Here is a 27,360-nt window from a genome sequence, read left to right on the forward strand (position 1 = left end):
GGCCAGAGCAGAACTGAGATCTTTTATTGATAGATGTATACATTGCAAATGACTTGTCAAAAATAAAACCTCTCTCAGTGAATTCTACTTTTTCATTCTAACAGTTGGAAAGTTGGGGAAACACATCTACATAACAACTATTTATTACTAAAAAGGCACAAAACTAATCCAAACTCAATTCTACTCCCTAATGTAGCTACCTGTTTTTTAACAGCAATGCCCAACAGAACTTTCTGTGATGATGGACAAGTTGTATGTATAACTGAGTTATGCAATAAGGTAGCCAGTAGCCACAAATGGCTATTTAGCATCTGAAATGTAGCTAGTCTGACTGAAGAACTAAAGTTTTAATTTTAATTTAAATGAATTCAATGTGGCTAGGCTACTGAATTGGACAAGGCAGCTTGTCCATAGGTAACTAAGCAAAAGGGTACTTGCAAAGAGAACATGGATAGAAGCTATCACCATTTCTTTTAAAACCATACTGATTGATTGATTGATCGATTTTAGATGGAGTTTTGCTTTTGTCACCTAGGCTGGAGTGCAATGGCGCAATCTTGGCTCACTGCAACCTCTGCCTCCCAGGTTCAAGCGATTCTCCTGCCTCAGCCTCCCGTGTAGCCAGGATTACAGGCGCCCACCACCACACCTGGGTAGTTTTTGTATTTTTAGTAAAGACAGGGTTTCACCATGTTGGCCAGGGTGGTCTCGAACTCCTGATCTCAGGTGACCCACCCACCTCGGCCTCCCAAAGTGCTGGGATTACAGGCGTGAGCCACCACACCCGGCTAGTGTACTGATATATTAATATGGGATATTACACTCACAACAGCACGATATAGAAAGGTAAATTTGTTTTTCTGGTAAAGTAAATCAAATTTGGACTATAAGGTTTAATTAACATTATGTTACAAAAAATTTTAAGCCAATAATCCAGTGGACCCAAGTAACCCTCTACTTGTTCCATATTCCCCTAAAGGATTTAAGTGAATGTACTGACATTTATTCTAAAAAAATTTTTCTGCATAAAATTGTCATAAGACATCTAAAAAGCTATTCAAATTAACTGTAACTGAATTACTAGTTTTAAATATCCAGTTACATGGGGCATATGGAGACACCAACTTACAGCAAAACAAAAACACAACAAAGTTTCCTAATGATAGACAAGATTAAAAAGATGTTACTTAAACAAATGATAGCCTTAAAAATGCCTTCATAATAACAACCAGATGAATGAGGGCACACTATTATGACAAAGCAAATTTAGGGTTTGAAAGCAAGAAATGTGATAACTCTGTCTCTTTGCCTTTCATCTCCTCAACTGCCACCTGCTCAAACTTAAGTTCTAACTGAGAAAGTGATCTATTTTCTTACAAACATCAGACTTTCAAAATTACAATAACACGAACCTGTTTATTGCCTAGATAGCTAGGTGATCACTGGTGAGAGCAAAAGAGGGTGGCAAATTAGAGGGCACGAAGAATAGTTGGGAGGAGAAATGAGACCCTAAATGAACTGCTCTTTAAAGAACTATGGCTTAAGGAAAAAAGGGAAAAGTTTTTTCCTTGACTTTTTCTTTTAAAATGGGAGACATGAACATTTCTGATATGCTAATCATTCTTTTGGCCAATCTGCCAGGTTACATAGAAAATAACTGTAGGTTGCCAAGCTGATGAGTTAGTAAAAAAAAATGGAGGAGAGGGTAAATAGATGAATTAAGAGGGGGAGGCTGGGCACAGTGGCTCATGCCTCTAATCCCAACACTTTGGGAGGCCAAGGCAGGTGGATCATCCTGAGGTCAGAAGTTTGAGATCAGCCTGGCCAACATGGTTAAATCCCATCTCCACTAAAAATACAAAAATTAGCTGGGCATGGTGGCAGGTACCCGTAATCCCAGCTACTCGGGAGGCTGAGGCAGAAAAACCACTCGAACCTGGGAGGCAGAGGTTGCAGTGAGCCAAGATCCTGTCACTGCACTCCAGCCTGGGCAACAAAGCAAGGCTCCATCCAAAAAAAAAGAGTGGGAGGTAGAAAAGACAGAGGCTGTAAGAAGTGTAAAAGAAATTAAATTGGTCTATATTCACTCTCAATTGAGAATTGAGATTTCCCAGAATATCTATGACTGCTATTTATCCAATACACTTTGTTAATAAATAACCTGGTAATCTAAAACTGACTTTTCTGGAGAACTTTCTAATACATAGGAATTATATTTTATCTATACTGTATTTATTCTACTGTGTAGTAGAAATAAAATTGATATGGTTTCCATTTGTGTTCCCACCCAAATATCATGTCAAATTGTAATACGCAATGTTGGAGGAGGGCGCTGGTAGGAGGTGACTGGATCATGGGGCAAACTTCCCCCTTGCTGTTCTCATGATAGTCAATCTCACAAAATCTGGTTGTTCAAAAGTGTTAACACCTCCCCCTTCTCTCTTCCTCCTTCTCCAGCCATGTAAGATGTGCCTGCTTCCCCTTCACCTTCTGTCATGATTATAAGTTTTCTGAGGCCTCCCCAGCTATGAATCCTAGCTATGAATCCTATACAGCCTGTGGAACCATGACCCAATCTCAGGTAGTTCTTTATAGCAATGCAAGAATCAATACAGAAAATCGGTACTGAGAATGGGGCATTGCTATAAAGATACCTGAAAATGTAGAAGCGACTTTGGAACTGGATAATGCGCAGAGGTTGGAACAGTTTGGAGGGCTCAGAAAAAGATAGGCTGATAAGGGAAAGTTCGGAACTTCCTAGACCCTTGTTAAATTATTGTGCCCAAAATGCTGACGGTGATATGGACAATGAAGTCCAGCAGTAGGTGGTCTCAGATGGAGATGATAAATTTATTGGGAACTGGAGTAAAGGTCACTCTTGCTATGCTTTACCAAAGAGACTGATTGCATTGTACCCCTGGTGAAGGGATCTGTGGACCTTTGAACTTGAGAGTGATGATTGCTATCTGGTGGAAGAAATTTCTAAGCAGTAAAGTGTTCAAGATGTGGCCTGGCTGCTTCTAACAGACTATGGTCATATATGTGAACAAAGAGATGATCTGAAACTGGAACTTATATTTACAAGGGAAGTAGAGTATAAGACTTCAGAAAATTTGCAGCCTGACCATGTGGTAGAAAAGAAAAGCCCATTTTCTGGGGGAGGAATTCAAGCCAGCTGCAGTAAAGAGGAGCTGAATAGCCAAGACAATGGGAAAATGCCTTGAAGGCATTTCAGAGACCTTTGTTGTAGCCGTTCCCATCACAGGCCCAGAGGCCTAGGAGGAAAGAATGGTTTCATGGCCTAGGCCCAGGGCCCTGCCGCCCTGCACAACCTTGAGACACTGCTCATGTCCCAGCCACTTCAGCTCCAGCCATGGCTAAAAGGGCCCAGGATATGTCTCAGGCCTCTGCTCCAGAGAGTGCAAGCTGTAAGCCTTGGGGGCTTCCACGTGGTGTTAACCCTGCAGGTGTGCAGAGGGCAAGAGTTGAGGCTTGGGAGCCTCTACCTAGATTTCAGAGGATGTATGGAAATGCCTGGATGTCCAGGCAGAAGGCTGCTGCAGAGGGGGAGCCCTCATGGAGAACCTCTAAGGCAGTGCAGATGGGAAATGTGGGGTTGGAGCCCCCACAAAGAGTCCCCACTGCGGCACTGCCTAGTGGAGCTGTGGGAAGAGGGTCACCGTACTCCAGACTCCAAAATGCTAGATTCACTGACAGCTTTCACTGCGTGCCTGGAAAAGCTGCAGGCACATAACCCCAGTCTGTGATGTCACCTCACTGTATCTTGGAAGTAACTAACTTGTTTTTTAGAGGCTTATAGACAGAAAGGACTTAATTTGTCTCATATGAGACTTTGGACTGTGGACTTTTGAGTTAATGCCAAAATGAGTTAAGTCTATGAGGGACTGTTGATAAGGGATGATTGCATTTTCCAATGCAAGAGAGACATGAGATTTGGGAGGGGACAGGGACAGAATGATATGGTTTGGATTTGTGTCCCCACTCAAATCTCAGGTTAAACTGTAATCCCCGATATTGGAGGAGGGGCTTGGTGGGAGGTGATTAGATCATGGGGGCAGACGTCCCCCTTGCAGTTCTCATGATAGTGAGTTCTCACAAGATATGGTTGTTTAAAAGTATGTAGCACCTTCTTCTTCTCTCTCTCTTCCTCCTTCTTTGGCCATTAAGACATTCCTTCACCTTCTGGTATAATTGTTAAGTTTTCTGTGGCCTCCCCAGCCATGCTTCCTGTACAGCCTGCAGAGCTGTGAGAAAATTAAACCTTTTTCTTCATAAATTACCCAGTCTCAGGTAGTTCTTCATAGCGGTGTGAGAACTAATACAATAATGAAAATGTTGATTTATCAGGATAAATGGAAAATAATTTGTTCAGCCAAATTAACATGGTCAAAATTATGAAGGATATTAAGTAAAAGAAATGTCCTCAGAGTAAACAGTAATATAAAAACTTTAAAGTATTTTCTACTGTCCAAAATACTTAAAGATACTGAAGATCCTCTTTAATATTTGAAGATAGCAGTATAAAAGTATGAATGAAGGAGTATTCCATGTTAATCTTGAAACACTCCTCCCAAATAACACAACCAGATTTTCTCAATGTATGGGCTCTAATTTTCAAAACAGAGTAGCAATTATCATTAATTAAGTTCATGGTAGATATTATTCCACCAGTAATACGTTTAGGACAGATATTAAAAAATGTCATTAAGTATATTTGTATAGCACTTCAGAAACTGGAAGGTGCTTTTAGTGTCTATTATACTTCATAGTGGCAAATAATCCTGTATTACATTCCAATATGCCATATAATTTATTGATTCTATTGTCTTTTTCCTCCTCTCATGTAAGCCTCATGATGTTGGGGATTTGTTTATTTTTGCTAACTCCATTATCTCCAGCTACTAGAGAATTTCTGACACTTAGTAGTTGCTCAATTAGTATTTATTGAAGGAATATGTTTAAAATTATGGTGAAATCAACCATAGAGCTTTCATTTTGAGATTCAGATTTATGGGTACACACAAATCATTATTTTGCCTTACTGTTGTACAACTCAGACAGTAACAGCAAAGAGCTACCAGAAATAGATATATTAATTGAAAATTATTTAGAAAGAACAGACACTGTCCCCTTGTTAAAATGATAAATCCAAAGCTCAGAGTTTAATGGGTTTATTCTCCTTATCAAATTCCTAACAGATGGCATGACAAATTGAATTAGAATAATTTAAATTCACTCCAACCAGAACTGTGGTTAACAGTTTGATAACTCTGCAACTTTACTTAGCTACTTTGATTTCAATCACTCATACATTTTTCATGTCTTGCCTTATTTAAAATTCACATTTAATGCTCATTTCCCATAATATGGTGATTAAATGTAACAGCAAAATCACCTTCCAACCTCTAAAGTGCTATACAAATATAATTATATTGTTTTTAATTTATATTCAGTAATAAACATTGAAAAAATTTTGTTTTAATTTTGAACTGTAAACAGAGGAACAGTATTTCTAAATATGTTCTACATATTTCTAAAATGTTCTATTGACATAGTTAAGTTTAATGCTGATTATCTTCTAAAATTCAGAAACTAGGAAGCTCAACATTAATGAACACTTTCTTTTCTCTCTGGTTGTCCCAGCATCAGCTATTGAGGCTGATAAGCAAAAGGGAGCTGCTGTGCAATTTCAGGATTGGTGCTGACATCTTCACCTGTGCTCATACCGTCTGCTTCCACTCACTCATAATCCTGTTCTCTCTCTTGAAAGAAAGGCTAATCAGGATAAATATGCTAGTCTGCCTTACTTGGATGGTGGAAGGACAGAGAGCAGTGTTAGAATCACTGTTTCACTACCAGCTGACATCTGCATGGTTCTTCTGGGTAAGGACCAGCAACAAGACTGTCTTGTGTGTCCTTTTTCTTCCTAGTTCCTCCCATCTCTCTGATTAACACTAATCCAATAAAAATTTCTCAAAACTATATTATGTTGGCATATTATTGTTTGTTTAGATTACAATCTATATGGAAATTGCATCACTCCACTCTCTTAGGTCATCAGAAATGAGTATTTTTGGCTATTCCACAGAATGTGTATTCATTAAATATCATGAGTAGAAATTATTTAAAAATTAAGCATGTCTTAGGACCCAAACTTTAGTCCTTGCTTGAATATTCACATTTGTGTAATTCATTTCCAATCTTGCCTAAAAGTTACTTAATAGCTCCTAAATTCCTAAGAGTCTATGTCATTTTCTTTGGAAGCAGAAATTTAGGCACCTGGACATTTTGGAATCAGAGACCCTGGGTCTCTAACCTTTGTGATTTTTGGAACAGTTACCCAGACTCTCTACTCACTTTCCTTATTCATCAAACTGGGATAACACAGAACCTACTTCATATAGTTGTATTAAGAATAAAATCAAAAACTGCACGTAAAGTGTACAATACCTGGTAAATAACATCCAACTATTATTTAGATAAGAGACTTACCTAAAAGTATAAATTCCCTAAATATTTACTGAGCATAAGGTGGACTAGTTTCTTCCAACTAGAGGGTGACACTTCACTTCCTCTAGAGTAGAGATAAATCTATCTTTGTCTTCTTTCTTCACAGGCCATTATTATTTGCAGGTAATAAGAAAAATTACACTTTTAGTCTCTATTATACTTCATAAAGGCAAATAATCCCTTCTGGACAGGTGATGTCTCTTTATCAGTTTTCCAGTAACAGTTATCGTAAGTTATTTCAACATAAAAACTGTATCTTTGAGAATATTTTTGATCCAAGTAGTAAAGACATTCAATTTAGATTTAAGTTGTTTTCATATATCTCATAAAACATTTCTTTTCATCTCTATCAGACTACTGGGATAAATGAATTATGACTCTGAACCAGAAAGTCATTTCTATGTATCCTAATAAATCATTTTAATTTATAATTATGATATTCTTATTAGTAGGATATTCTGGGTTATACAGTCTGCCTGTTTTCAACTTTAAATCACTGATTTAAAAGAACATATTTTTATCACTGACTTAAAAAGCACTCAAGATCATCATTATGAACATATATACTCGTCTGTTGCAGAGGAAATATCTTCACAACCAAAATTTAAGTGTGATCTAAATTTTAAACGCACCCTAGACACCCTAATAAAGTTAGGCAGGAGGAAAAAAAAATGAGGCTACCATCAATAGGACAAGGATAAAAGTCTGGAAACTGGCTCCTCATATATGAATTGTTAGTTAAATCACAAATCTTTACCAGATATTGTTAGCCTAGTTTCAATGATTTTTCTTTAAAAATATTCTATTATTTAAACTTATCACCAATTAAGCCTACTTTTACTCTCACCCATCCCTACTCCTGTTCAAATAAAGTATTACTACCAGAGCTATTTTTAAAGTGTTCAAACTAAGTGATATTAAAAGGAAGTTAAGAAAAAAAAAATAACCTTGAGCCTTTATTTTCAAGTTGCTATGGTGTGAACGTGTCCCTCAAAGTTCATGTTTTGGAAACAATCCTTAAAGCAACAGTGTTGGGAGGTGGGGTCTAATAGGTGATTAGGTAATGAGGGCTCTGACCAAATGAATGAAGCAATGTCATTATCATCAGAGTGGGTTAATTATCTTGAGATAACTTTTGTAAGAAACCACTGTTGGCCCGGCATGGTGGCTCACGCCTGTAATCCCAGCACTTCGGGAGGCCGAGGTGGGCGCAATATGAGGTCAGGAGATCGAGACCATCCTGGCTAACCTGGTGAAACCCCGTCTCTACTAAAAATACAAAAAATTAGCCAGGCATGGTGGCGGGCGCCTGTAGTCCCAGCTACTCAGGAGGCTGAAGCAGGAGAATGGTGTGAACCTGGGAGGCGGAGCTTGCAGTGAGCCGAGATTGCACCACTGCACTCCAGCCTGGGTGACAGAGCGAGACTCCATCTTGGAAAAAAACAAAAGAAAACCAAAAAAACCCACTTTTGTTATAAAAGTGAGTTTAACTCTCTCTTGACTTCCTGCCTTCTGCCATGGGATGATGCAGCATGAAGACCCTTGTCCAAATGCAGGGCCTTCAACCTCCAGAACTAAGAAATAAATCTGTGTTCTTTATAAATTACCCAGTCTCAGCTATTCTGTTATAGCAGCTCAAAACAGACTAAGATAAGAATATTAAAGATCACCAAGCTAAAGTTCAGAATTCCCATTAGGCTTTATACTTCAAAGTGCAACTTTTAGTTAATACATGATGTTTGCCATTACAGGATGGGAAATGAGAAAGAGGCTAATGCCAGATTGAATTAGCTCTTTACAGCTTCCTGATCACAAGCGGTGGGGCCCCTTACTTAAGTGGAAAAAAGTTAGTGTGTCAGAAGCACGACACAGAGGAACAGTTTATGTCCTCTCCGAGTAATAAACAACAAGTTCTGACTTCCAAACCAAATCAAGAATTTCATATTGAGATTCAAATTGGTCCCTGACTACTGACCACAAACAGTATATGGTAAAGACACAGAGAATCAAGGAACAGTAAGATTAAACGTAGGCACTAATTCACCTACGACTTAACCAAGATTACAGATTTTTCTTGCTGGAAAGATTGCTAAGGAGATGACTTTGGGTCTCCTTCTAGAATGGTTCTAGAAAGAACTAATTGAAAGTAGTCCAAGAGGCACTACACAGAGAGCAGCCAGATACATACTTACTCATAACTGGCAAGGTCAACTTACACTGAAAACTTTGTTTGGTACAGATTGAGTATCTCTTATCTGAAATACTTGAGACCAGAACTGTTTCAAATTTCAGATTTTGGAATATTTGTATTATACTTACTGGTTGAGGATTCCAAATAACAAAAATCTAAAATCCGAAATGCTCCAATGAGCATCTCCTTTGAGCATCATGTAGGTTTTCAAAAAGTTTTAGATTTTCGATTTTGAATGCTCAACCTGTATAACAGGAATTGGTCCAATCTTATAAAAAAAGTTTTAGCCAGGTGTAAGGTGATGCACACCTGTAATCTCAGCTTCCTGAGAGACTGAGGTGGGAGAATTGCTCGAGGTCAGCCTAAGCAACATAGTGACACCCTTATTTTAATAAAATAAAGAAAAGAAAAAAAGCTAAACTAAGCTAAGCTAGCTTAAAAAAAGGGGGCGTTTTCTCTATGGAAAAGAAAGCAGGCCAATTATAGGAAGAGAGAAATGCTCTAAGAATTATTTGTACACTATTTTGGTACAAGATGAAAACTGATAGTATGAACCAACAGTACTGAAACCCCGGATCTTTTCCTGCTCAGGTCTCACTTTGGGCTTTGTTACCTTGCAGTTGAGTTTCATTACTAGCTCCTAACTACCCTGGGCTGCCTTCCTCTTTGCCATTCCTTAGGGAATGGTAGTGAGTTGGTCATTAAATATCTTTAGAGATTTTAGCAATTTGAACTATGATGCATATTAGAGTATTTGATCACTAATATGTATGAAAAAGTTCATAGTGTCTTAGGGTCAAGGCTGTAAGTATTTAGGAAGTTTATGCATCTGTCTCCTAATCTGAGAAGCAGACAATTTATTTTAATGGTGTATCAGTCCATTCTTGCATTGCTATAAAGAAATACCTGAGACAGGGTAATTTATAAAGAAAAGAGGTTTAACTGGCTCACAATTCCGCAGGCTGTACAAGAAGCACGGTAGCATCAGCTTCTGCGGAGGCCTCAGGGAACTTACAATCAGGGCAGAAGGCAAAGAGGGAGCCAGCACCTGAATTGGCTAGAGTAGAAGGAAGAGAGTGAGGGGGGGAGGTGCTACACACTTTTGAGCAACCAGATCTCACGATAACTCACTCACTGACTATCATGAGAACAGCACTGAGGGGATGGTGCTAACCCATTCATGTGAATTCCTCCTCTAGTCTCTGCCTAGAACACTGGGGATTACATTTCAACATGAGATTTGGGTGGGGACACAGATCCAAACCATTATCAAATGGTGAAGCATAGGTTAAAAAAGAAAATCAATCTTGTGAACATTTAAAAATATCTGAGTCCTCAAAGTGTGTTTCTCAGGTCCTTAAAGCATATCACCTGTGGCTTGGAAGTATATAAAATGTAGGCTCCTCTTTCTTTTTCATTATTGTAAAGTCAGAGAAAAAGCCAACTTAGAGCCATGCCCACAATACAAAATCTGTTCAACAAGATTAGATTGTCTTTTGTTATTTCTTCCTTCCTTTGTCTTCATTTTATAAACGTATGCATGCACACAGCTTTTAAACAAGAGGCTAGTTGATTAGGAAACCAGTGTTGATTTGATGTAAGCAACAATCCAAAAATTAGAAAATATTATTATTGTTTACTACAAATGTAAGGACTCAAAACTAGCTTGTTATTATTCCTCAAGAGGAATATTTTTACTCAGCCTCTTCTCGGAGAAGAGTGCTTTAGACCAAAGTTAGCAATTATAAAGCTAAGAAATCAGGCAACTGCAATACTACCAAACTACAAAAAAATTTACACTAAACTAGTAAAGTTAAATATCATTTTTAAAAAGCCCCTCTTACATTCTATTGACAGGCATTGTGTTGGGAACTTGATAGAGGAAAGAAAACTTCAAAAACATTTAAAAAGATTTACTGACAACAAATATACCTTGTTATTTTTCTAGTACGTAATTATTATGACTTTTTCCCCCCACTAATTTCTAAAGACCTGTATACTGATATAAAAACTAAAATTTTGTGCAATTCAAGATGCTCATTTCCCTCCTCTTTTCTAAACTAATTTTTTTTTTTTTTTTTGAGATGGAGTTTCGCTCTTGTTGTCCAGGATGGAGTGCGATGGCACAATCTCAGCTCACTGCAACCTCCACCTCCTGGGTTCAAGCAATTCTCTTGCCTCAGCCTCCCGAGTAGCTGAGATTACAGGCATGTGCCACCACGCCTGGTTAATTTTGTATTTTTAGTAGAGATGGGGTTTCTCCATGTTGGTCAGGCTGGTCCCAAACTCCCGACCTCAGGTGATCCACCTGCCTTGGCCTCCCAAAGTGTTGGGATTACAGGAATGAGCTACTGTGCTGGCCTACGATAATCTTAAACAAAAAAGTTGTAATACACTAGCTGATCACTGTAGTGAAAATGAAAATGTGTATTTGTGAGAGCTGAGAACTGACACCAGATAGAGAAGAAATTATTTGATTCTAATTTATCTTACAAAGATTAAATTGGGATTTTAATATATAAAACCTTTAATATACATAGAGTATTAAACGAAATAGTTCTAATTCAAATCGAGAATTGTCTTTTACACTGAAGGGAACTATGATTTCAAAAACAAAGGACTTATTCCATGCTTACATGCTGAGATATTATCAGAGCTGAAATGTTAAGAGATGGTACCTAAGGTAATATTTGTATATTCTCTATATAATGACTGAGAACCAGTTAAAAGCTTATTTTAAAAAGCTAGAAAAGCAATTATGAAAATTTAGGGTTCTGTGGAAAAATTCGATCATGGCATGAACTCCGTTAATGATGATTTGCCAGCAAACACTGGTTAGAAAAAGCTGGCTGAGAGAATAGCAAGGATAACCAATTAGGATTAGAACATCAGCCCTACTGTTATAAAATAACTATCGACAGTAGATCAATGGTATTAAGATCACATATACTAGAACCAGACTGCCAGGCTTTACAGTCCAGGACCGTCAATTATGAGCTGTGTGACTTCAAACTGTATTTCTTAGGTCTCCAAGGTTCAGTTCTATCACATTTAAAATAGAAAATGACAGTAGTCATTCCAAAGCTATCTTGAGTTAAATAAGATAATCCACATAAGGGGTTTAGCACAGTGCCTGGCACATAACAACAGCTTGCCATCACCACTACAGCAACCCTGGGCAGTCCAACTTTTTGGCTGTTTCCTTAAATGTAAAATACAGGGTTTGGACTAGATAATTTCTAATGTCTTTACCCATCTAAAATTAAAATTCTACAATGTATCAACAATATATAAGCCAACTCTATTTCAAAAGAACATAAATTTGGATTTTCACCCTAGCATGATTTAAGTACTGTAAAAGAAGCTTATTTTTAAGATATCCTTTTATTTTTATTTATTTTTTTAGAGATGGGGTCTTGCTATGTAGCCCAAACTGGACTTGAACTCCTAGGCTCAAGCAATCCTCTCACCTTAATCTCTGGAGTAGCTGAGATTGTAGGAATACACCACTGTTCCTGTTATGTCATCTTTTGAAATTAGCTATAATCACTACATTTATTAAAGCCAAAGTTATAGATATTCTATGTAATCCACAAGAAATCCATAATCTTCCATCACATACTGTTTGGTGACCATAATAATTTCTGAATAACAAGTCCTAACAGGAATTTCAAGGTATATAATCTCCCACTGTTTTTTTTAAACAATAAGAACATTTCATACCCCATACTTAGTAAACAGAAAATAAAGATCATGAACAATTTCAAATATATAATACAGAAAAAAGGAAAGAACCATTTTGAAACTGTCCAAAATCTAGAGGTTTAATAAAGTCTCTCTACTGATATGTTACAACTCAAAACTCAAATTACAGGCCAAATTTTTTTTGCAGGAATATTAAGTTTTTTTTTTAGTATGACTCATAAATATCTAAACCAAAAATCAATTTTAATATGACAACACTAACTGCACCAACCCAAATAAATCCTTCCAATAGGGCTTCTTTTTGGGTTTCTTTTTGGATTTGGAGAATTTTTCTTCATATATCTTAGGGACATTATTAAAAAATTTTTAAAAACCTTTTCAGTTTTTAAAAATTACTGTGTGTGATCACTTAAAAGAGGTTAATCTAAAAATTTTAAAATATTTTTCCAGATAATAAGATCATACTGGTGAGAAAAGAGTCGGGCTCATCTCACTCAAATACTTGCATAATAGGCTCGAAAGAATAAAAAAATTGTTATGTTACTTCTTAATATGAAAAACACACACGTCTGTTAAAATCTGACAATTCAATAAGCTCTCAAACCAGAAAACACGTTTCCCAGTCAACACTCATACTTATTTCTGTATTAGGAAAAATGGGGTTGTTGCAGGGGTCTTTAAAAAAAAAAAAGATTTCTCTTAAATTCGTAACTCTGTTAACTGCACCTTCATTTCCAGAAACCTTATCTTTAATAAATCTCTACCGTATTCATACTTAGCACAATTTCCAATCATTGAAGATATTTTAGTTTTACCTTACAGTCAGTATAAAGCAGCTGTGTTAAATTCATGCCATAAAATCAAAACTATACTCTGTCCTTACCCTCAATATTTAGCTCAAAACAAATGTGGCAGAAGGAGAGTGTTTCTTTGTCTGTTCCCAGTTTACAAACACTGCAAATGTTGTCATCATTCAAATCAATGTTTACAAACTGCTCCTCTTCGTTCATAGTGCCCCTATTAAGAAACAGAAAAGGAAAGTTACACAATTTCAAGAACCTGCCTTTGGGGTAGTTCCCTTTACTAGGAACTTCTAGGAAATAAGGATGCTGTTCAGCTCATCTAAAGCAAAAGCTTCATCAAACAAGCATCGCCATACTTGCACTTCAACATTGCACTTTTCCTGTGGAATGACACAAAGCTACTAAAACTTAAAGCCAGGCCATAGGTGACACTATGTCCGTGTCTTTTTTGTCCTATAGTTCACTGGGTTAAGGGGACCTGAAGGAAAGAGGTTTGCGGGCATTCTAGTCCTCCTCCTTCTTCCCCCAACCTCGAAGAATCAGAGAGAGGGCTTAGCAGCGAGGCCTTTTCAGCTACCAGCTTCTGCCAACCTAGTTAACGCTGTGAGAAACAGGAAAAACGACCTGCACGGGACACTGCTTTGCTAACTTTATTGGGGGAACCTCAGATGCGCCTCGCGAACTCGGAGTTGCGAAGCTTCGCATCGAACGGAGGTCGGCGGCAGCAAAATGCACGTGGGTACCGAACACCCGGGGAGGGCGTCCCGCCGTGTCCGGGGTAACTACACCGAAGGCCGAGCGGCGGCTTCAGGGTACCGGCCGGGCACCGCCAGAGGGGCCCAAGTCGGAGCTGGGAGAGCCGCAGCATCCTGGAGCCCGGCGGGCGGGAGAGCCTCGTCCCATCGCTCCGGGATTCCTCCCAGAGGGAAGAAAGCGTCCGAGGGCCACGGCGGCCGGTCCGCCCAGCCTCAGCGTCTCGGGGAGCCGGGTCCTGGCCCGGCCTTCAGCGTAGGGGGCGCGCGGCCGCCCCCAGGGAGTCGCGGACCCAAGTCCGTCTCTCCGTCGGTCTGTCCGTCGGGGATCCTGGCGCGCAGCAGCGCGAGGGGCCACGGGGCTCGGAACTCGAAGGAGGCGGGACGATGGGACTGGGGGTGGGGGCTCAGGTGGGATGGGAGCAGGGGTGCGGGGTCTTTACCGTCCGGCTCCGCGGGCCACCACCGCCGTTCCGCGCGGCTCGGGTTCCTCCACTATTGTTTCCGGCCGCAGCGGAGGCGGCCGCCGCGCGCCTGGCCCCGCCCTCTCCCGCCGGCGCCATCCCGTAAACGCTGCGGGGGGGTGGCGCGGCCGCGGGCACACCTGCGCGCTCGCAGGGCTGCTACAAGCCCGCCCCTCCGCTCCTGTACCGACGCCGCACCTTAGCCTCGAGTTCTCCTGTGATCCCGTGCGTCCTGGCCGGAGTTTCTTACCGTTCCCTGAAACGTAGCTCCTCACACCCCCCTGGTCGAGGTGCATAGATAGACGAATCCGTTCCACCTCTCCCTTCAGCATAGTGCAAACTACTGCCCCGGGGCGGGGGCCGAGGCGGCGGGGGTAGGAAAGCCGCGGGTGGATGACAGAACGGGAGAGGTGCGTGGGTGGCACTTTGACTTCAGGAGAAAGAAGCAGAATACTGTCACTGAACTTACAGTTAAGTGCCAGTTGAAGTATCCAACGAAGGAAAAGTTCATATTCAGGTGTCATGATAGAGGCATAATTTCAAATACAGAAGCTTTTTAAATAGATTATTTGTTGTGGGGCGCCCCTGCCCCCAATATGGTACATCCCTCAACGCCCACGGGGAAAATCCCAAAGCCGCACCTCTTATTTTTAGTCCTGCTTGGTTCTCAGATTCTTTGCTTGACTTTTGTTTAAGCTATTCTGGTTTTTATAGGGTTGGTTCATGCAGTACTTTCACTTACATTTTCTACTGTAGTCCTCACAGTAACCTACAGAGGAGAAACAGGAACTGTTCTCTCATGTTGCAGCCTACAAGTAATTGACCCAGGTTATCACAGTTGGTTAGAAAAAGGCTGGGACTTGAACCCAAGGCTACTGACCTAAGATCAATGTTATTTTCTACAGCATCATATGTATGTGTTCTGGTTGCACTCACATAGAAAGAGGGCTGGCCTGTCAATCTACATGTAGGCATTCTTGAACTGATGGTTAAGAATGGACTCTCTAGATCTTGGAAACTTCTGGGCCAAATTAGCACTCCAAGTATGGCGTTTGTGCCTCGCAGTAGCGATCTGTGTCCTTGCCACCTAAATTGTAGTAGATGAACAAGCAACGTTGACATTACCTGGTTTCCTGTTAGAAATGTAGAATCTCAGACCCCACTTGAGATTTCCTAAATCAATACTTGCACTTTAACAAGACCCCCAGGAGATTCCTATGTTCATCGAAGTTTGAGATGCACTAATTGAAATGAAAAGCCTGCGCTTTTTCTCTTCGAATTTCTCATTCTAGGTAACTACGACTAAAATTCTTGCATCTTGGATTCTACCCATCTTTTCAATAAAAAGGATTCTTTTAAAAAGGACTCTTTTAAAGTGATTCAATAAAAGTGTTCTAAAATCACTAAAATTTAAAAATTGAAACAAGTTCTTTTCAATTCTCAGAATCGTCTTCCTTCCTATGGCATTTCACATTGTTTACTTGCTATTCTTAAAACTCTTCTCTCTTGTTGTTGGCTTTTTAAAAAATATCAAGGAATAATTTACAGAAATAAAATGCTCCCATTTTAAAAGCATTATTTGATGGGTTTTGGCAAATATATACATTTGAGTAACCACCACCCCAGTGAGGATACAGAACAGTTCCACAGCCCCAACATTTCTTTCTGTTCCTTCTTGGTCAAGCTCCTTCAACATGGGATCTAATTTATATGACTAAGTGTTTTAATTTTGTCTGTTATAGGAATTCATATACATAGAATTAAGTAGTGTGTGTTCATTTGTGATGGGCTATTGTCATTCAGCATGTTTTTGAGATTCACGATGGTATTTTGTAACAGTGCTTTCTTTTTACTGCTTGTCTTAGTCAGTTTGTGTTCCTATAAAGGAATACCCAAGGCTGGATAATTTATATAGAAAAGAGGTTTATTTGGCTGATGGTTCTGGAGGCTGTACAAGAAGCATGGTGCCAGCATCTGCTTCTGGTGATGGCCTCAGGCTGATTCTATTCATGATAAGAGGCAAAGGAGAGCCAGTGTGCGCAGAGATCATGTGGCCAGAGGGCAAGCAAGAGAGAGAGGGGAGGAAATTCCAAGCTTGCTCTCTCTTTATTTTTTTATTTTTTATTTTATTTTATTTAAAAACTAGTTCCATTGGGAATTAAGAGTGGGAATTGATTCACACCCTAGAGAATGGCACCAAGCCATTCATCAGGGATCCATAACTAAGCTCCAACCCCTTGCTCCCCGCTCCCCAACCAAGGTTCACCTCCAGCGCTAGGGAATCAGTGGGGCCTGGGGGCTCATACCTGTAATCTTAGCACTTTGGGAGGCTGAGGTGGGCTGATCGTTTGAGTCTAGGTGTTCGAGACCAGCTTGGGCAACATTGTGAAACCCCATCTCTACCAAAAAAACCCCACAAAAATTAGCCAGGCATGGTGGTGCATGCCTGTATTCCCATCTACTCAGAAGGCTGAGGTGGGAGACTGGCTTGAGTCCTAGAGGTAGATGTTGTGTGAGCTGAGATTGTGCCACTTCACTCCAGCTTGGGTGAGAGAGTAAGACTCTGTCTCAAAAAAAAAAAAAAAAAAGAAAAAGTAAAAGAAAAAGATGTCCACACCCTAATTGTTGGATCTTTTGAATATGTATGTAACATAGCAAAAGAGACTTTGTAGATATAATTAAGGTTATAAACTTTAAAATAGGTTTTCCTGGATTATTGGGGTGAGCCCAGTCTAATCACATGAGCCCTTATAACCAGAGATCTTTCTCCGAGTAAGCTCAGAGAAATGTAGCAAAGAGAAAGTCAAAGTGATTGGAAGCATGAGAGGGACTTGACCCACCATTGCTCTAGGAGCAAACACTGGTCTCCAGCTGGTAGCCAGCAAGGAAATGGGAGCCACAGTCTTTAAACTGCAAGGAACAGAATTCAGCCAACAGCCTGCATGGATTGGGAAGCTCATTTGAACAATCTCCCAACATTTTGATTTTAGCCTTATGAGATTCTAAATAGAGGATTCAACTGAATCATGCTGTACTGGAATTTTTACCTACAGAACTGTGAGATAATAAATGGGTGTTGTTTCAAGCCATTAAACTTGTGTTAGTTATGCCAGCATTAAAAAGATTGCATGTCAAAATTTTTAAAGAAGGTTGAGATTTATTTTGGGAAGATGTTACTCAGTGGCTGATCAGCTTGCTTCTTTAGAGACTTGTTTGTAAACCTTGTGAAAGTCTACACTATCATTTTGTAATATGGATATCTTAGTCCAGTCCTTGAAGAGTGGCTTCTTAGACGCTCTATTGTATGTCATGGGTATTTAATAAAGATTCTGCACTCTAGTTGATTAAAACTCAAATGACTCCTGTCCCTGTGAGTTCCAACAGGTGTTCAGTTTGTAGTTCCCCAGTAATTGTTCTTTCGGTGATAGTTATTTTTTTGCCCTGGTATTTAAATTTTCTGTAAAGTCTCGCCCCATACATGCACAGCTTAGTATTCAGCCAAAGACTTAAAGAGTACTCTGAAACTTTCTATGTATAGTTTTTCCTTTCTGCCACTTTTTATTGCAAATTCCAGCCCGTCTTAGACTTCCCAAACTCAAATCTTTTTCTCCCCAGAGCAACTTTGCTTGGATTTCCTTATGTGGACCATGGTCTGAAAGTATTTCCAGGTGTAAAATCAGGGTAATCATAGGTCTCCTCTCATTTGTTTCTTTCCTATTATGGATCACATGTTTGTACTGTCTGTGTTTCAGTGTCCTAGAATTCATATTTTCTAGATTTTGGTTGTCTGCCGCCATGTGAGATGCGCTTTTCACCTTCCACCATGATTGTGAGGCCTCCCTAGCCAATTGGAACTGTAAGTCCATTAAACCTCTTTCTTTTGTAAATTGCCCAGTCTTGGGTATGTCTTTATTAGCAGTGTGAGAACAGATTAATACAGATTCCTAACTAAGCCTAAAGTCAAAGTAATGTCTGTTTTAGGCCAAGAGCTAATTACAAAACTAGTCATTGTATATCACTTTATAGTTTATAACACATTTTTGCACACTTCACTGAGTTACTAAATTAGTAAGAATTGTAGTTAGTTAAAGGTAAAATCCTTGACTATTCAAAGACCTAGGCTTTGAACCTGTACAGCATGTGACTATACTGAATACTATAGGCAATTATAAGGCAATGGTAAGTATTTGTGTATCTAGACATACTAAAGGTATGGTAAAAACACTGTATAAAAGAAAAAAATGGTATATCAGGCACTGATTATGAATGGAGGCTGCAGGAGTAAAAGTTGCTCTGAGTGGGTCAGTGAGTAAATGGTGACTGAATGTGAAGGCCTAGGACATTACTAAAAATCACTGTAGACTTTATAAACACTGTACATGTATACTACACTGTTTATTTTATAAATTTTTCTTTTATCAATAATTAACCTTAACTTGCTATAAAGTTTTTACTCAATAAACTTTAATTTTTAAAATATTTTGACTATTTTGTAATAACAGCTATATTAGTCCATTTTCACACTGCTCTAAAGAACTACCTGACATTAGATAATTTATGAAGAAAAGGTTTATTTGATTCACAGTTCCACAGGCTGCACAGGAAGCATGGAGGCCTTAGGAAACTACAACCATGGCGGAAGGCAAAGGGGAAAAAAGCATGTCTTACCATGGTGGAGAAGGGGAGAGAGACAGAGCAAAGGAGGAAGTGCCACCCACTTTCAAACAACCAGATCTCATGAGAACTCACTCACTATAACGAGAACGGCAAGGGAAAAGTCTACCCTCATGATTCAGTCACCTCCCACCAGGCCCCTCCCCTGACATGTGAAGATTACAATTCAAGATGCAATTTGTGTGGGGACACAGAGCCAAGCCATATCATTCCACCCTGGCCCCTCCCAAATCTCATGTCCTTTTCACATGTAAAATCACAACCATGCCTTCCCAACAGTCCCCCAAATTCTTAACTCATTCCAGCATTAATTCAAAAGCCCAAGTCCAAAGTTTCATCTGAGACAAGTCCCTTCTACCTATGAGCCTGTAAAATCAAAAGCAAGTTAGTTGTTTCCAACATACAATGCGGATATAGACTTTGGGTAAATAGTCCCATTCCAAAAGGGAGAAATTGGCCAAAATAAAGGGGTTACAGGCCCCATGCAAGTCTGAAATCTAGCGGGGCAGCCATTAAATCTTAAAGTTCCAAAATAAACTCCTTTGACTCCATGTCTCACATCCAAGGCATGCTGATGCAAGGGGTGGGCTCCCAAGGTCTTGGGCAGCTCTGCCTACATGGCTCTGCAAGGTACAGCCCCTGAGGCTGCTTTCATGAGCTGGCTTTGAGTGCCTACAGCTTTTCCAGGTGCAAGGTGAAAGCCGTCAGTGGATCTACCATTCTGGGATCTGGAGGACAGTGACCCTCTTATCACAACTCCACTAGGCAGTATCACAGAGGGCACTCTGTGTGGGGGCTCCAACCCCACATCTCCCATCTGCACTGCCCTAGTAGGTCTCCATGAGGGAGACCAACAATATCTGTTAGAGAGATCGTATAATGTTTTTTTCTGAAAATCATTGCACTACCTCTACAATGGTGAAAATTTTTCTCATCATTTAAAGTCCAATTCAAATGAATGTCTGCTACAAAAATATCTCTAATCCTTTTACTTTCTTGAATTCCCACAATGCTTGCCCATACCACTACTATTGTTAGTATGTTTTTCTGACATGGCCCCATTTTTAAAATAAAGGATTTAGTATATTAGATATAGTCATCCACCCATCTCTCACCTATTTGTTTCTCCTCCTATGTTATCTAATTCTCTCCAGTTAGAGAGGTGCTTTTTCCATTTAGCCAGGAAGGTTGGCATATGTAGCCCCAGGCTCAAAGCCTTCTGGTACCATGATCCTGAAGGTACTAGAAATTCAAGATGGTGTGACCGATTGATTGAATTATTATTTCCACTTCTTCACCCCCTTTCTCTTACATGTGACCTTATAGTTCACTGTAGTGAGCAGAATATATTTCCCCATCCCAATGAGATATTAATGAACATGACAATGAGCAGAGACCTTAAATGTGGTTGTATGCCTTAGCTTGGCTTCTTTATCTCTGTCCTATGTCCCAAGAAGACCTTCATCCAGGTATTTGCTGGTCCAAGAAAGATGAGAGAGATGTAGAGATCAAACAGATTGAAGGGTCCACCTTGCAGCCTAATGCTGGGTTGCCCCAGCTGACCTATAGATCCATGATGTTTGTTATTAAAGTACTGATATGGTTTGGCTGTGTCCCCACCCAAATCTCATGTTGAATTCTAATCCCCAATGTTGGGGAAAGGAGCTTGTGGGAGGTGATTAGATCATGGAGGTGGATTTCCCCCTTGCTGTTCTCGTGATAGTGAGTTCTCATGATATATGGTTGAAAGTGTGTAGCATTTTCCCCTTTGCACTCTCTTTCTCCTGTCACTGTGTGAAGATGTGCTTGCTTCCCCTTCACCTTCCACCATGATTTTAAGTTTCTTGTGGCTTCTCCAGCCATGCTTGCTGTACAGCCTGTGGTACTGTGAGTCAATTAAACATCTTTTCTTTAAAAACTACCCAGTCTCAGGTAGTTTTTAATAGCAATGTGAGAACAGATTAATACAAGTACTGAGTTGGGGGTTGTACAATTATGCAACATTTTGCAGTGATAGCTGATTAATACAGCGGGATTCTGAATGGCCAAATGTGATTCATATGCTTGTCTCTGAATCAATCACAATTGCTAGTACTTTAATTGGCCAGGCTCTATTACATTTCCAGCTCTTCCTCCATTCCCAAATAATTGAAGTTGGCTCAAGTGTGGGGGTATAGGAATTAAAATTTGATCTCAAGATATGGAAGACAAGTTTCCCAAAAGGAAAGTGATTGCTCTCACCAGAGGAAGGGAATTGGTTTGAAACCTATTAAACAGGAAAAATCTGTCATAATCCAGTCTGGTACTCTTTCTGCATCATTATTTATTGCTAAATTTTAAGCTGATTTGTATGCAGAAACTCTGCCTTACTCATCTTGTATTTAACACTTACAAATTATAATATCTTGTAATTTGTGTTTGAATCCAGTAGGATTAAGTTTCACTGCAAGTAATATAAAAATCCTCAAGTAACAGTGACATAAAAAGTTGGACATGGGCAGACATGCTGGCTCTTGCCTGTAATCCCAGCACTTTGGAAGGCTGAGGCAGGAGGGTCACTTGAGCCCAAGAATTCATGACCAGCCTGGGCAACATGGTGAAACCCCATCTCTGCAAAAAAATTAGCCGGGTGTGGTGGCGCAGGCCTGTAGTACCAGCTACTCAGGAAGCTGAGGTGGGAGGATTGCTTGAGTATGGGAGGTCAAGGCTGCAGTTAGCTGGGATCGTGCCACTGAACTCCAGCCTGGGCAACAGAGTGAGACCTTGTCTCAAAAAAAAAAAAAAAAAAAAAAAAAGTTGGACTTTATTATTTTCTCTTATGTTGAAGTCTAGAATTGAGCAGCTAGGGTGAGTGTGGTGACTCTGATCTTCAAAGTTCTTAGGCATGCATTTTGCTTTGTTTTTTTTTTCCATGAGACAGAGTTGCTCTGTCACCCAGGCTTGAGTTCAGTGTTGCAATCTTGATTTATTGCAATCTCCGTCTCCTAGACTCAAACTGAGGTGGGGGCTTGGGGACCACATCTTTATTCCAGGTGACCATATGGCCAGCTAAAATTCAGGGCTTCTAAAAGAGGGAGCATAGATACTGCAACTTACAGCAAGCAATCTCTACTGCAGTGCTTAATATTTATTAAATGAATGAATCACATTAAAAATTAAAATTGATTAATAAACACTGACAATTAAATTTTTAATCTTAGATGAAATGCTGGATTAAAGAATATATTTGAGTCTGGGGGTGTTGGCTCACACCTGTAATCCTAGTACTTTGGGAGGCTCAGCCAGGTAGATCACCAGGTCAGGAGATGGAGACCATCTTGGCCAACATGGTGAAACCCCGTCTCAATTTGGCAGGCTTATTTCAGTTTTATTCATCCATTTTCTAAAAGTGTAATCCTTATAAGATTCTACACAGGGAGTCTAGCGCTGCTCTCTTGGAATCTTTAACCCTGAAGAAAATATCACTCTTAAAATTATGGCTCCTCTTAAGCTTAGACAAGCATCCCTCTGAAAATTTGAGATACAGATATTTGCATTAAAGGGATTTATTACCTATAGTTTTAGTAATGCTGACATTATGGGTAAGCTGGTTGCTGATCCATTGTCTTGTTTTGCAAGCAGAACAACGCAAACCTGTTTTTAGTCTGTGGATAAATTCTGTGCTGGCATTTCTGGGAGAAGATTGGGAGTTAACTACCAAGCTATTGATTTTTTTTTGTTTCTGCTGTGAGCCAAATCCAGTCTTCAGTAATGTGCACAGTTCCCCCTGTTAAATTCAAGGTGATAAAAGGAAAGTTTAGTATTGATGTCTGAAGTTAGAAAAGTCTGTTTCATAATTTACCAGAGGTTTATTTTTATATTCCATTGTATAAGTATCAGTCTTTGGGTATAGAATACTCAAGCTAGAAATTAAAATCCAGACATGTTTCTGAGTTTACTATTGGTGTACCCATTGAATGAGATACAATTTTGAAGTTTGATGATGAGAGAATTATAGCATTGTTAAAAGAAAAACTTTAGACAAATTAAATTTAATGGAGTTTAATTGAGCAAGAAAAAAATGATTCACAAATCAGGCAGCCTCCAGAATCATAGCAGATTCATAGAGATTCCAGGGATGCCTCGTGGTCAGAGCAATTTATAGAAAAAAAAAAAAAAAAAAGGAAAAAAAAGAAAGTAACACACAGAAAATGGAAGCGAGGTACAGAAACAGCTGGATCGGTTACAGCTTGGCATTTGCCTTATTTGAACACAGTTGGAACATTGAGCAGTGTGTGAGTGGCCAAAGTATGGCTCCTGGGATTGGCTGAGATTCAGCTATTGCCACAGAAGCATTCTCCTAAGTTAGGTTTTCAGTCTTGTCTACCTACTGTGTTAGGTTATGGTTTGTCCAATAGGACTCAAGTATGGAAATAGAGAGGCTTTCTCAGGCCATATTTACTTCCATTTATCAGCATTAAGGGTAGCAAAAAAAAGTACAACTTTTTTGCTTTTCTGCTTTTTGAATTTCTACTAAACTTTTTTTTTCACAAAAGTTAAAACCAATGAAAAATGAAATTCCTTCATTCAATCAATCATTGAGTTATTCATTCAGTAATTATTTATTAAATGCCCATTATATGTGAGATACTGTGCCGGATATTAGTTACACAGTAGAGAGCAAAACAAAGTCCTTCCTCTTGAGAAATTTACTGCTTAGTATAAGCGAAAGGCATTAAGTAATTGCATTTGGAAAGAGTTTTTAATGGCAATGGAATACATTTGCATTTCAATTGCTGTAGCACCATGAAGATGTCTAAGTACCACATTGGCAAATAACTTTTATTTCTTGCTTTTTTCACTATTTTGCTAAATCTTGTATGTTAAGCATATTAATAATTCATTATCTATAGTCTGTAATAAGGGATCCCACCGTAGTATTTGTTTTCAAAATAATTGGAAAATGTAGGTTTCAAAACTGAAAACATTTTAGCTATTTTGAAAGAAAGGCTTCCAAAGTGTATTATATTCTTTTTTGCCATCTTAAAATATATAGGAGATAATTTATACATTAGCAAAATATGTGTGTTAGTGGAGGATAAATTCTTATAAACCCTGACTTAGAAATTCAGTGACTTAATAAACAAGAAAATGGTTTTCCCTCATGCAACAACTGAAGGTAGGTACCCCAGGTTGGTAGTAGCTCTCCTTCACATGGTGATTTAAGGACTCAGGTTTCTTCCATCCCCTAGGACCTTGTCATCTGATGCAAGGTCAGGATTGCATCCAGATTTCAGCCACTGGAAAGGGGGATAGTGTGGAGGAAGCACACCTCTTTTAAAAGGCCCGTTCCTGAAGAGGCAGGCATATACCACATCTACTCGTATTTCACATTTCATTATTGAGAACTTAGTCACGTGGTTACATCGGTCTGTGAGGGAGACGGGGAAATGTAACCTATTTTTGTGCCTAGGAATAACGAGTGGATAATTTTTAGTAGATGACTAGCTGTCTCTCCCACAGCCTGAAACTCTGGCTGTCAAGTTTCTGTGTATATCCTTCTCATACTCATCCTCTCTCTGGGCAAGCCCCAAGGAGCACATTCACCCTTCCCCCAGGGAGACAATTCAAGGTTATATTCAGCTGCTGCATCCAGCTCAGCATCCATAGGTATGTTGATTGGTGATGATCAGTCCTCTCACTCACATCCATAGGTAGCTCCTAGTTATCTGGTGACCTATAAGTTGAAGGTAAAATACTTTTCCTCTCTTTCTGTCACCCCTTCCTCCCACCAGAATAAATGGTGGACCAGAGACAGGATAACTGCAATTAAAACTCCTATTCAGAAAAGGGAAGAAGGAGAAACACAGCAGTCACTGGTCCATAGCACTGATAGAAACCAGCTTGACAGGGTGGGGGTCAAAGACCTCTGTCTTAGTAGTGAAGGAACTTCCTTGATTGGGCCTTATTTCTGCTTTATGGGAGTAAATTCTTGTCCATTGGTCTCTGGCCCCCTGCTGTGCTCTCTGGAAGTAACTTCTTTGCCTATTATTCTTCTTGATCAGATCTAAGAGGGCTTTGGGGAATTTGTTCCTCTTGAAAGCTGCATATATTTTACAGCTTAGTTTGTAGGCCCATAGAGTCACAAGGCTATTTAGTTCTTAGGCTCATAGATTCTTTAGCAACACAGTTTCCTCAATCTCAGTAAATTCTAAGTTTATTTGCTTCCAAGGTGCCTGTAAGCACAACCATAACATTTTCTGGATGTTTTCTAAATAGTACTTCAGCGTTTGCTTTCTTGCTCTTTCTCTGACATATTCTTTCACATTAATAGCAGCCATCTCGAGGCTATCTGAATAATTAGGCTTTACTGGGAAGGCAATAATCTGAACTTTTGCCATTTAGAATGCAGAAATCAGCTTTTCAGGTGAGAGGGTGTCTTAATTTTTGGCCCCTTCTCCTTGAAATTATTGTCACTTTTCAAGGAGGTCTTCTCTGATCACCCTATTTGAAACTTCCACCTGGACCCATCTTAGTGTGATTTTTTTTGAAACACTACTTGTCACTTTCATATATGTGTGTGTGTATATATATATATATATATATATATAAAATATAATTATTTATTATACTAATTGTTTATCATCTGTCTTCCTCCTTTGGCATGTAAACTCCATGAGGTTTAGAAGTTACATTATATTCTCTGATGTCTCTCAGGTATAGAGAACAGTGCCTGCTGCATGGTAGGTGCTCAACAAATCTATGTTATGTGAGTGAATGAATAATTTGAGAGTATGTTTATTTTTCAGGATCTGCTATATATCGTGCTATATGTCAGCTATGCAAATACTGCAGGTTACAGTTATTCTTTCCTATTGCACATAGATAGAATTTTTACTTTGCTCATTTGTCAGTGTAGGGCAGGATGAGTGCATCTGTTTTTTCTCTGTTCCCTCCATAGAGACCTATTCTATGCCAATTATGGAAATTCCATTATTCTTGTTGGTGATCCATCTAACAATGGACCAGTGAAGCATGTTGGCCCGTGAGGGATAAGCAAAAGTATGGTAGCATGAAGTATCTCTAGAAAAAATTTTGTTTTCCTTTCACTTCCTTCCTTTCTGCTGTGGGTTTTGTTTTTGTTTTTGTTTTTGGTAGAGACAGGGTCTCACTCTGTCACCCAGGCTGGAGTGCAGTGGCACATCACTGTAGCTCACTGTAGCCCCAAAATCTTGGGCTAAAGTGATCCTCCTGCCTCAACCTCCCGAGTAGCTGGGACCACAGGTGTGCATCACCACACCCAGCTAATTTTTGTATTTTGTGTAGAGATGGGGTGTCGCCACATTGCCTAGGCTGGTCTCGAACTCCTGAGCTCAGGCAATTCACCCACCTCAGCCTCCCAAAGTGCTGGGATTCTGTGAGTATTTTTTATTCTCACGATGATACGATGTTGGAACTTCAGCACCTGTCTTATGATCATGAAGGCAGACATTGCTAACATTCCGAGGTTTAATGACGGGAAAGACAGAAAGAATCTCAACCCATATAACATAATTGAATCCCTGTTCCGATGTTGGAATAATTTTCTTTTTAAATGAGATAATACGCTTCTACTTTATTTAACCCATTTTGGTCTACTGTTCTGTCATGTGTTGATGTACCTGAAAACATCCTAACTGATACAGCAGCAGTATCTTCAGTAGCTACTGAGACTAATTTGCTACCACACTGCAACTCATTCAACCATTTGTCCATTCATTCATTTATTGAGTAAATTTTCTATATACTAGGCTCTATGCAAAACCTAGAGGTAAAAAGATAAAGATGCAGTTTGTGCATGTCCTCATGGAACTGACAATAGTGGAACAATTACAAATTCAGTAAACAAGTAGTAGTTGTACAAGAGTTCCACTAGTTCTACTGAATTTGAATAATGGTAAGCATTTGCTCTGTGATAAGTGTCCTAGACAGATAATTTGTCTTCTAGGCATATGAAGATGGATTTCACCTATCCATCCTTCACCATTTGAGGGATGTTCTCTTCTGTTGCCACAGAAGAAGTGGCACCAATGTAGGCAATTGTGACCATATTATTTAGTTCCTATCTATTGAGACGTAAACTCATAGGTGGAGAAGATTATATAGAGTTAAACGCAAGATAGCTTGCTAGTTTGCTTCTTTCTTCTCTATGCCCACTTATAGGTTTTTCTTAAATACTTAGAAAAATAGAACTCTGACTGTGGTTAGAATGCATACATCGA

The 27,360-nt window shown here is 39.4% G+C and overlaps 2 protein-coding genes across 4 annotated transcripts in view; one reads left to right on the forward strand and one right to left on the reverse strand.

The window, feature by feature from the left end:
• Positions 1 to 15,836, reverse strand: part of C22H21orf91 (chromosome 22 C21orf91 homolog) — a 31,714-nt gene extending 15,878 nt beyond the window's left edge. Inside the window, exons 1-2 of one of the 3 annotated variants that reach the window (XM_009233848.4) lie at positions 14,697 to 15,836; positions 13,311 to 13,444 (exon numbers count right to left, since the gene is read on the reverse strand). In XM_009233848.4, the coding sequence (XP_009232123.2) occupies positions 13,311 to 13,437 (127 nt within the window). In that variant the 5' untranslated portion in view covers positions 13,438 to 13,444; positions 14,697 to 15,836. Of the gene's footprint in view, positions 1 to 13,310; positions 13,445 to 14,425; positions 14,519 to 14,696 lie in introns of those variants that run through there. The other 2 variants (XM_009233850.4, XM_002830568.4) reach the window with 2 other exon arrangements.
• LOC134760807 (spidroin-2-like) lies at positions 13,960 to 15,851 on the forward strand. The gene is made up of 2 exons (XM_063720797.1): positions 13,960 to 14,736; positions 15,739 to 15,851. Exon 1 carries the CDS (start codon positions 13,960 to 13,962, stop codon positions 14,647 to 14,649), a length of 690 nt encoding a protein of 229 aa, XP_063576867.1. The 3' UTR covers positions 14,650 to 14,736; positions 15,739 to 15,851.
• Positions 15,852 to 27,360: the final 11,509 nt, after the last annotated feature.

The sequence above is a fragment of the Pongo abelii genome, chromosome 22 (assembly GCF_028885655.2).
Source record: "Pongo abelii isolate AG06213 chromosome 22, NHGRI_mPonAbe1-v2.0_pri, whole genome shotgun sequence".
NCBI classification, from domain to species: Eukaryota; Metazoa; Chordata; class Mammalia; order Primates; family Hominidae; genus Pongo; species Pongo abelii.